General features: G+C 33.2%; 1 protein-coding gene across 1 annotated transcript in view; it reads left to right on the top strand.

Annotated features, from left to right (window-relative positions):
• Positions 1–12102, top strand: part of CDH18 (cadherin 18) — a gene marked incomplete at both ends in the record, with an annotated part of 348690 nt that overhangs the window by 236095 nt on the left and 100493 nt on the right. The window contains one exon of the mRNA XM_082836814.1: positions 8868–9121. Coding sequence (XP_082692940.1) covers positions 8868–9121 — 254 coding nt within the window. The remainder of the gene's footprint in view (positions 1–8867; positions 9122–12102) is intronic.

Consider the following 12102-nt stretch of genomic DNA (forward strand, 5'->3'; position numbering starts at 1 on the left):
AAAAAAATTAAAAGGAGAAAAAAGAAAAAACAACACTATCCCCTTTAAGAAGCTTTGTAGTAAAGCCAGGGAGATACTTTAAAAAGCAAATAAATGAGAACATCATAAAATGGAGATTTTAATTGTAAGGTGGGAGACTGAAAGTGTGTTTATAGCAGATGGATAAAAGGTCAATAGAGACAAGAAACTAGGGATACTAAAGAGAGGGTAATTGAATTCAAAAGATGCTCTGAGGTAGAAATGGCCCTGTTTAGGATCTCGATCACAGGTGGAAAGAAAGAACCTATGATAATATTCCTCCTTATTTGACAAAATCAAACAGGAGGAAGAAATAAATGTTTGCAGATAAGTTTGCAATGATTTAGCTGGAATATGTGTGGGGTGTGGGTAGCAGGGTGATCCTTGCCTATTGAGAACTATTGTCCTTATAAAGTAGGAATTTATATCATGTTTACAAATGTGAGGGTAGTGGTGGATGATGTGAATACACACATAATCCAAAATACAAGTATAGATTGTGGGGTTAAGGACAATGGGGATCTTACCACCCTGCATGGCCTCAATTAATTTGATGCTGTTTGTGAAAAATGAAGGCAAAATGGTATATGTGCATATGTGTGCACATATATGTAGTTAACATTCTCTATATTGCATACACATATACACATACTCAATAGGTATTTTCAAGGTAAGTGTTTCAATTACATAAATGGTAATGACTATGTACTGAAAATAACCTCGATAATGAGTCCAAATTATCTTTCTATTTTTTTCCTGAATTTATTTTCTAATGTAGTTTACACTTCCTCTAAAATGCATTAATGTTTGCATTGATCTATTTTCTTAATCCTTCAGATTAGGATTATCAGTTTTAGAGTTATTCCATTGCTGTATATTTTATGTTATAAATAATTACAATTTGGAAACTAAACTGTATAACTCTGTGGATTTTAACCTTTACGAGACATTCATTCAGATGGCAGGGAACAGAAAAAACAGTCCTTTCAAACCTGTTCCTTATTTAATCTCTGAGGCAGCTCACTTTAGTCAGCAAGGCAGAACAGCTAATCTTCCCAAAGATCAAAATCAGCACTGCTCTATAAATCAGCTTGCAGGAGCATCTGCACATTCCTGTCCATATCATGCCTTCATCAGAAAATTGTCAAGTTGAATTCACCAGTCCATGGTGTGGTACGTTGTAAATACACTTTGATAACTTTCATTTATTGTTTAATGGAGCCTGACTGGGTGGAAAGGGGAAAAAAAGATATGGATGAATGCAACTTGATGTGCTCTTTCCTCTGACATAAACCCTGTAGCTAGGGATAGGCTTCATAGCAGTCTCTCTCAGATTCTCTTCTTGTGGTCCATATGCCAATTTGCTTTATTTATAATAAGCAGTTGTTCCATTTTTCTTTTTAATTCAAGGCTCCAATCCTATTTGCTTTCCTGACTCTCAGCAAATACTGTCTGTAGTATCACTTTTCTTCTTCAAGTGTATTTAACTGCAAATACAATGCCTAATATTTTAAGCCAAAAATCTTAAACATGGTTTTAAAGTCAATGAAGGGTGGTGGAAAATACAATCTTTACTGTCAGATGAAATATAAATTTTGGTCTTGCCATTTAAGAGATCTATGAATTATCTCAAGTCTTTTAATCTTCAGTTTTCTTTTTTAACGTTTTACGAAGTGATAATTACAAAGAGATAAAATAAGGTAAAATAGTATTCTAGGCTGTGTCTGGCTAATAAGTACAATAATACCTCAATATCTTTTGGAAATCCAAAAAAGAGGGGATATATGTGTATGTATAGCTGATTCATGCTGTATAGTAGAAACTAACACAATATTGTAAAGCAACTATACTCCAATAAAAATTTTTTAAAAATAAAAAAATAAAAACAAATGTTACCATAAAAAAGTACAATAATACCTCAATATCTACATTTCTTGTATTCCTTTCTTTTTCTATTTGCACCAAATTTTAATTACACTTTCTAGACCTCTCCATGTGGTTATTTTACTGCCCTCCTTTATTTCATGTTATCCAAATCACCTATAATCACACAAAGAATGACACATCCTGTGTATATTTTTTTGAATGATGTCAATATTTTCTTATTGAAGCATAGTTGATTTACAATGTTGTGTTAATTTCAGGTGTACAGCACAGTGATTCCTATATATCTATATCTATCTATCTATCTCCTTTTTCAGATTTTTTTCCTTTATAGGTTATTACAAAATATTGAGTATAGATCCCTGTGCTATAAAGTAGGTCCTTGTTGGTTATCTGTTATATATAGTAGTGTGTATATGTTAATTCCATCCTCCTAATTTATCCTTCCCCACGCCCCTCCCCCTTTGGTATCACATGCACATGCTGTCACTCATGGCTCTTGGTGATCTACTTCCCCCTCTAACTTCTGTAAAAGATTTTTATCAAAGTTCAAGTTTAATTTTGTCTTTGCAGTGCAACATTTCCAGGGATGTTTCAGTCACAAATACTTTCTTTGAATTATCTTCTCTGTTTTATGTATCAAGGTAGGCATTTCACTAATTTTTCACTGTAGAAAACACAGCAATTCCATATCCCTCTTAAATCTGCTAGATCTAATAGAGTAGAAAGAACTTATTCTAATTATTCATTATGAATGTACTGATAATTTCCATTAATGTGTATCTGTGTGTGCTACAAGTGTATGTCTGTCCACAGTAGTTGTTAAACATTTTTGCAACTGGGTACCTTGTATTTTTAAAATTTTTATACTGCAGTGTGTAAAAGATCTTTATACCACTTTATTTAACAAAGGATCAGAGATGGATGGTGAGAGTAAACATAAAACATTATATAAGTATTTTTAAAGTTTAAATTAATCCTAAGAGAAAATATATGAAATGTTTCCAGCTATAACCATACTAGGTCCATTCCAAACAGCCACATTTTAAATTTTTTAGTGGATTGCATTTATTGAATTTTTCTTTATCATTTCTTTGACTTGCGTTGAGTGACAGAATAAGAATCAGGACTTTCTTTGCTATTGGGTTGTAAAGTTTGGGGACTATGAACCACAATGTGCAATAAAAAAATAAGGCATCCCAACTTATTATAAATGCACACACAGGCAAACACATGTGCACACTTTATATATAAGAAGAAATAGGTTTCTAATGCTAATGAACTATTTACAAAAACTAAACATTCATTAGAGATTTTATTACTTAAAAAATCAGCCAAGCTACTATTTTTTTTCTTATAAGATTCTAATATCTGGAAAGTGGTTCTCCTGCTTAGCCAGAAGCTGAAGAGGAAAGTCCAACTTTCAATTCAGTGAAATCTATCACTATATTTATAATACCTTTTGACAGAGGACTGCTTTGGGCAAACTTTTGTTCTGACTCTTCATCTATAGGCATGACCATGGAGTGATAGATCCACTGAAACTATTTTGAACACCAATTAACAGTTTTTAACACATATTCCTACAATATAATTTAGCGTACTAGTTGAAACAGCCTGTTGAGTTAAGCTATCCACACCCATGTGTTATTGATAAATTTGCATATGTGTGGGGCTATTGAAATATCCACACACATGTATATGTGTTAGTATGTAAATATATATAAATAATATAATATAGAATATATAAATATACTTCATATATATTATGTATATGTTATTTAAAATATTTTAAAATATTTTCATTCATTTCTCCAGTCTTCAAATGAGAGTGAGCAAATATGTAAGATTTATTTGTATCGATAACCTTGGAATTATACACATTAAATGATCATGACACTCTTCTGCATAGAGAAATTTATAATCTAGCTTATACATGTGCTCCAGTCTTCGCAGAATGTCCACCATCCAGGAGAGGACTTTGACAAGGACCACGAATCATGGCATAATAAGAAAGCCTAGCTGATGAAACATTCAACTTCATGCAATTTTTCTTATGTTTTTGGCAAACTACTATCATTTAAGATATGCCATTTTTCAGGAAACAATAATTAATAATAATATCAGTCACTATTCCAGGATTTGGTCATTTTTTGCATAATTGAAGTGACATTTTTTCATGTATTAAAATGTTGGTATCTGTCCTATTATTATCCTTCCATTCCTGCAATGGAAAACCTGGATGATGATGCAATATAGAAAGTGGACCAAGGAGAGGTCCTATAGAGTCTCTTCTCTTATTATTTAGGAAAACAGAATTTTAGGACTTTCTTAAACTCCAAGAAGAATTGAGTCATAGAGCAGCTTGACTAAATGCTGGTTTCAGTATCCATCTATTTATGATGGTTATATAGTTCCAGAGGAGGAATATATTAGTGTGATTTAATGAATAGTAGAAGTGATTAATGAGAAACAATTAACATGTTCCAAATATGTAAATCTGGCTAGAAAGATGATAACTTATCTACAGGAATATGAAATGTGTTCATATTAAAGAGGGAAAATTATGATTTTAAAAGTTAGAAAGAGCAATGATATGTGAAAGTAATTATTAGGAGTAATAGGATAAAATTAAGAAACTAAAACATGAGATTAAAATTGGAGTCAATTCAGTGACAGTGAACTGCATTAGGACATTAACAGTAACTAAAGAAAAGTAAGAAGGGCCCCACTGCCTGGGGAAGTTAAAATTACACCAGAATAAACACATTAAAAAAATTAAAATTGAAGTTAACTAGTTAATTTCTCATTTCAGATAAATGACAGTTTCCTAGTATAAGTATATCCTATGTGATAACTGACACATATGTTATTAAAAATAATTTTAATTTACTAAATTTGACAACAATAATCATAGCGTTTTTTAACTGTGAGCATCAATGAGTTGGTAGCTTTGTTTTCTGACTCTCAGAACTTGGACCACAAGTGAGACTTGTCCAGGGAACTAAACCCAAAACAAATTCTATAAAAATGAATAAAGAATCTGATGGTGTTCCTCCAATATTTCTCTCTAAACATTAATATTATGTTATTAAACTCCAGGAGAACACCTTTGTCTTAGGCTCATCTACTTCTTGTCTTAAACACTGAACTCTTAATCCAAATTTGCAGCTTTCAAAAAAAGAAAAGGAAACTTGGCATAGTTCTGAAATTTTGTTAAATGAGATAAACTATGTTCAAATTGTAAACACTCACCCCCCCACACACCAAATATCTTGGTGAGGCCAGATTTATGGAGTAAATAATGGTGAACATTATCAAAGACTGGAGCCTATTCTTTCCAAGAGTCTTCAAGTAGCTCAAAAGGGAATAACTCTTTCCACAGTTCTTTTTTTCAGCTTGATTGTTTTAATCATCTGTTCAATCCAAATGATTATTGTGAGAATCCAGCCCAAAAAACCTACAAGCATGGGCAGTTGAAATTTTAATATAGTATAGCTGGAAAAAACTATTTATTATGCTCATAAACAATCCCTGGCTCTATAATCACCCTTATCAAGTTCCTACTGTGCCTCATGTTTATGGAGTTATTCTGTATCCATTTTTGTTTTGTTTTGTTTTAAGACAGGAGAAGGGTATGTTTTGTGTTATGTAAACTCACAGCCAGACATTTCATGTTTTTGCCTTCTTGGTACTCTGATAACCTGAGTACATTTTCTTTTAATTTTTTTCCTCCACCTTTTCATCAAAACCAGGTTTTAGATGAATAGGTCTCACTGTTCTTGGTATACTGTTTTTGATAGACTATTTTAGGTAATAAAACAATCTGCTGGTAACTATGGAAGGTGAAAACCACAGACAGAGTTCTAACTAGTTTCCCAGGAGCAAAATATTACTATGAAATTACTGGAATATCTCTTTACAATGTATGAATGGTAAGTATTTGGAAAGCTTTACCAGGATTTACAGTAAGAGGAAAAATAACAATTATAATCCTAATCCAATCTCTATGTACTATTGTAGTTTTAATACAAAACAAAGAATTAACATACTTTATATTGTATACAAAATCCTGCAATCTCCAAGAATAAATAGTGTAATTTCTTCCCAGTTTTTCTATACTTGCAATTTAGCACTGCCATGTTTTCTTCATAAATGAGGTTGTTAAAAATATTTCCATCTACATTAATTCATCTGCTTCTAAATTCCTGTCCCAACCTGAAATAATACTTCTCTTTCCTTAGTGACTCGAAATGGGTCCTATCCATCCATCTGCCTGAAAAACAAGTCCTCCAAAATGATTATCCTTCTCTTGGGGTAGTTAAATATACATGAGATAATCATAAACATGAAACCATGAGTTCACATAAACAGCCTGTACCTTTGCAGTAGGTAGGTGAGTGTTAAGATAAATGACATCTAACTTGCCAGGGGACCTGCTAAAAATGGAAAAAGAGATGCCTGTCATATTGGATGCACAGCTTGATAATAATATCTGATGGGGTAGAGGTGGCCAAAAATATCCCCACAAATTTCATTGAGAATCTTTCTGACTCTCAATGAACCTTAGTCATTATAGTCTACCAGATGCAGCAGATTGAGTCTAAAAAATTACACTGATCTTAAACAAGTAGTAAACCTACCGAGGGTGTTGCTTTCCATGAGCAAAATCCCTGGATTCTGACAGTCCATGTTCCTCTGCACCAAGGGGACCACACCTGTGCACCTAATTCTTTTTTTTTTTTAATTTATTTATTTTATATTTATTTTTGGCTGTGTTAGGTCTTTGTTGCTGCACACAGGCTTTCTCTAGTTGTGGCAAGAGGAGGCTACTCTTCGTTGCAGTGTGTGGGCTTCTCATTGCGGTGGCTTCTCTTGTTGCCGAGCACTGGCTCTAGGCGCGCGGGCTTCAGTAGTTGCAGCACATGGGCTCAGTTAGTTGTTGTGCACCTAATTCTTGATAGGCAGAAAGTGTGTACCATTTCTAGAACAGGTGATTTAAATTTGGATGAGACTTCTTGAATTAGCCCAAGACATTCTTATTTACTAATGTTAAGGAGAGAGGAGTCAGAAAGAAGTACAATAAATCTGTCGGTCCAACTGAAAGTAATACAATCTGCCAAACAAGATGGATGTTAGTTACTTTGGCAATTCATTTCTAGTTTTAATTCCCTGAGAAGGAAATGAATCCCACTTGGTGGGTTATAAACTTCAGATCAATTATCCCTTCTTTAAAGTATATAAATCTAAAATACATAATATCTGCACCATATATAAATGTATATGTATCGTATATATGGTTCATATTTAAGAATTTTAGTTTTAACATTATTTAAAATTTTATTTTGTCTTATAAACACTTGTAAAATATTGTAATAACCCAGTCTCATCCATGGCCCTGAGAAGTATTCTAGGTTCTTAGTATCTGGTTTGGAAATTAAATGTTTGTTTTTCCTTCTATGCAATCTCCAGTCTTTGGAAAGGCCAATTTTCTAAGGCAATTCAGAAAAAATAAGGGAAATAATCATCAGTAGGACTGATCTTCTGTTTATAAGATCCCGTTAAGGATACTCTACAAATTCTCCTTGGCTCTTAGGGTAAAGGAAAATATCTGAGTTCCTCCATAGGGAATGATCATACTTTGATCCTGCCAAGAAAGAAGGCTGCAAGATTGAAGCAGGCTACTGAAAAATCAGTGGCAGAAATAGGGATGAAAAAATATCTATTGTTTCTTTTCATAGGTGTTAATCTATAGGTAATTCACAATGCTCAAAATAAAGGCTGATACCTGTATCACCTGCACTAGCATCAACATGGAGACTTTTGATGTGGCTAATCCTAAATCTAAGCTCATTTTATGTCACAGAGCCTATGCGCGTCATGTTTAACACTTTCAAAACCTTCAGTTCTTACCTAAAAACGTACTTCCTCTTGCAAATATTACCTACCTGCTCACACACTTCTCTATCTATGTTTGTATCCTTATTATTTTCATAATACCTACTATGTCTTATAACACTAAATGTACAGTGCTATGAATGTCTATAAATCTTATAATAGACCATATATTCCCTGGGACAAAACACTAGACTGACCTTATTTTTATTCATTATTGTATGCTAAGCCAAATTCATGACTCCTGACATATATGATTAATAGAAAAAAAATTGGCTGGGTGATTTAAAAAATAAGAAAAAAATAAAAAATTATGACAAACTATTAATGTAAATTCAAAGCTAAAAAGTAAAACTAAAAATGAACAGAATACTGTAATAAAAAATAAAGTTGATCAAAACATAATAATAAAGGGAATAAAAAACAAAACTAATACATGAAATGGTATTAGCAGCAAAAAAGAAATTAAAAAAATAATACAATTAAAACAACAAAAATGAAATTCAAAAGTCTGTATAAAATCTTCTGCTAAAATTTCAAGAAAATATTGTTGCACTGAAAATGTAAACATTTATCCAATTTTAAAATAAGATACCAAGTTTAAAACCAGCAAGATGAAAATAAGATGATAATAGATAAAAATCAATGATATGAGATAAATTGTTTAAATGCAAAATAAAAAAATGTATTTTTTAAATTTCTCAAATTAGTAGCAAATATTTTAAACATTAATAATTTAAGCTGAAGAGGAGATAGAAAGAAGTTACCAGAAGAGACTAAGAATGAGTCTGCAAAAATCAATATTTGTTTGACTGTGGGAAATATCCTTTTGTTGCTAGTTATCATCATATTTATGGTTCTGAAAAATCACAGTTGATTCAGACGAGTTTCAATGATTTCTGCTTTAGGTGTCACTGTTAAGATAAACTTCATAGTTTCTTTATAAATGCAAGTAGATTGACCTAAACCTATTCATGTTTGTTTGTTTGTTTCAAAAAAAGGAAAAGAAAATATTTGTTCAACAAGTGATGGTAGTCATAATATTGGAAATCTTATTTTTTTTCCCACAGCCACTGAACTATGAGAAAAAGAAGTCATACACCCTCAACATAGAAGGAGCCAATACACATCTTGATTTTCGCTTTTCTCACTTGGGTCCTTTTAAAGATGCTACCATGCTGAAGATCATTGTTGGGGATGTAGATGAACCACCACTATTTTCCATGCCTTCCTATGTCATGGAAGTCTATGAAAATGCCAAGATTGGGACTGTTGTTGGCACAGTTTTGGCACAAGATCCCGACAGTGCTAACAGCTTAGTAAGGTATGGTATACTTCCATCTTTTAGACATATACAGATTTTATTGACTCTCACAGTAATTTAAAATGAATTAAATAATATTTAAAATATTTATTTTCTATGTTATTTTCTTTTTTTTGCATATATACCATTGTATTCTTTTTTTTAACAACTTTATTGGAGTATGATTGCTTTACAATGGTGTGTTTGTTTCTGCTGTATAAAAAAGTGAATTGGCTATATGCATACATATATCCCCATATCCCCTCCCTCTTGCATCTCCCTCCTACCCTCCTTATCCCACCCCTCTAGGTGGTTGCAAAGCACCCAGCTGATCTCCCTGTGCTATGCAGCTGCTTCCCACTAGCTATTTATTTTACATTTGGTAGTGTATATATGTCACTGCCACTCTCTCACTTCGTCTGAGCTTACCCTTCCCCCTCCTCATGTCATCAAGTCCATTCTCTACATCTGCATCTTTATTCCTGTCCTGCCCCTAGGTTCATCAGAACCTTTTTTTTTTTTTTAGATTCCATATATATATGTTACCATACAGTAATTGTTTTACTCTTTCTGACTTACTTCTCTCTGTATGACAGACTATATGTCCATCCACCTCACTACAAATAACTCAGTTTTGTTTATATTTATGGCTGAGTAATATTCCATTGTATATATGTGCCACATCTTCTTTATCCATTCATCTGTCGATGGACACTTAGGGTGCTTCCATGTCCTGGCTATTGTAAATAGATCTGCAATGAACATTGTGTTACATGACTCTTTTTGAATTATGGTTTTCTCAGGGTATATGCCCAGTAGTGGGATTGCGGGGTCATAAGGTAGTTCTATTTTTAGTTTTTTAAGGAACCTCCATACTGTTCTCCACAGTGGTTGTATCAATTTACATTCCCACCAACAGTGCAAGAGGGGTCCCTTTTCTCCACATCCTCTCCAGCATTTATTGTTTCTAGATATTTTGATGTTGGACATTCTGACTGGTGTGAGGTGATACCTCATTGTAGTTTTGATTTGCATTTCTCTAATAATTAGTGGTGTTGGGCATCTTTCCATGTGTTTGTTGGCAATTTGTATATCTTCTTTGGAGAAATGTCTATTTAGGTCTTCTGCCCATTTTTGGATTGGGTTGTTTGTTGTTTTGATATTGAGCTGCATGGGCTGCTTGCATATTTTGAGATTAATCCTTTGTCACTTACTTCATTTGCAAATATTTTCTCCCATTCTGAGGGTTGTCTTTTCATCTTGTTTATGGTTTCCTTTGCTGTGCAAAAGCTTTTGTTTCATTAGGTCCCAATTGTATATTTTTGTTTTTATTACCATTTCTCTAGGAGATGGGTCAAAATGGATCTTGCTGTGATTTATAACATAGAGTATTCTGCCTATGTTTTCCTGTAAGTGCTTTTTATTGTCTGGCCTTACATTTAGGTCTTTAATCCATTTTGAGTTTATTTTTGTGTATGGTGTTATGGAATGTTCTAATTTCTGTCTTTTACATGTAGCTGTCCAGTTCTCCCAGCACCACTTATTGAAGAGGCTGTCTTTTCTCCCTTGTATACTCTTGCCTCCTTTATCAAAGATAAGGTGACCATATGTGCTTGGGTTTATGTCTCGGCTTTCTATCCTGTTCCATTGATCTATATTTCTGTTTTTGTGGAAGTGCCATACTGTCTTGATTACTGTAGCTTTGTAGTATAGTCTGAAGACAGGGAGCCTGATTCCTCCAGCTCTGTTTTTCTTTCTCAAGATTGCTTTGGCTATTCGGGATCTTTTGTGTTTCCATACAAACTATGAAATGTTTCGTTCTAGTTCTGTAAAAAATGCCATTGGTAGTTTGATAGGCATTGCATTGAATCTGTAGCTTGCTTTGGGTAGTATAGTCATTTTCAAAATGTTGATTCTTCCAATCCAAGAACATGGTATATCTCTCCATCTGTTTGTATCATCTTTAATTTCTTTCATCAGTATCTTATAGTTTTCTGCCTACAGGTTTTTGTCTCCCTAGGTAGGTTTATTCCTAGGTATTTTATTCTTTTTGTTGCAATGGTAAATGGGAGTGTTTCCTTAATTTCTCTTTCAGACTTTTCATCATTAGTGTATAGGAATGCCAGAGATTTCAATGCATTAATTTTGTATCCTGCTACTCTACCAAATTCATTGATTAGCTCTAGTAGTTTTCTGGTAGCATCTTTAGAATTCTCTATGTATCATATCATGTCATTTTCAAACAGTGTCAGTTTTACTTCTTCTTTTACAATTTGGTTTCCTTTTATTTCTTTTTCTTCTCTGATTCCTGTCGCTACAACTTCCAAATCTATGTTGAATAATAGTGGTGAGAGTAGGCAACCTTGTCTTGTTCCTGGTCTTAGAGGAAACGGTTTTTCACCATGGAGAACAATGTTGGCTGTGGGTTTGTCATATATGGCCTTTATTATGTTGAGGTAGATTCCCTCTATGCCTACTTTCTGGAGTGTTTTAATCATAAATGGGCGTTGAATTTTGTCAAAAGTATTTTCTTCATCTATTGAGATTATCCTATGGTTTTAATCCTTCAATTTATTAATATAGTGTATCACATTAATTGACTTGCATATATTGGAGTATCCTTACATTCCTGGGGTAAACCCCACTTGATCATGGTGTATGATCCTTTAAATGTGCTGTTGGACTCTGTTTGCCAGTATTTTGTTGAGGATTTTTGCATCTATATTCATCAGAGAAACTGACCTGTAGTTTTCTTTTTTTGTAACATCTTTGTCTGGTTTTGGTGTCAGGGTGATGTTGCCTTGTAGAATGAGTTTGGGAGTGTTCCTCCCTCTGCTATATTTTGGAAGAGTTTGAGAGGGATAGGTGTTAGTTCTTCTCTAAATGTTTAATAAAATTCACCTGTGAAGTCAGCTGTTCCTGGGCTTTTGTTTGTTGGAAGGTTTTTAATCACAATTTCAATTTCAGTGCTTGTGGTCAGTCTGTTTATATTTTCTATTTCT

Source organism: Leucopleurus acutus (genome assembly GCF_964270905.1).
Source record: "Leucopleurus acutus genome assembly, chromosome: 3".
NCBI classification, from domain to species: domain Eukaryota; kingdom Metazoa; phylum Chordata; class Mammalia; order Artiodactyla; family Delphinidae; genus Leucopleurus; species Leucopleurus acutus.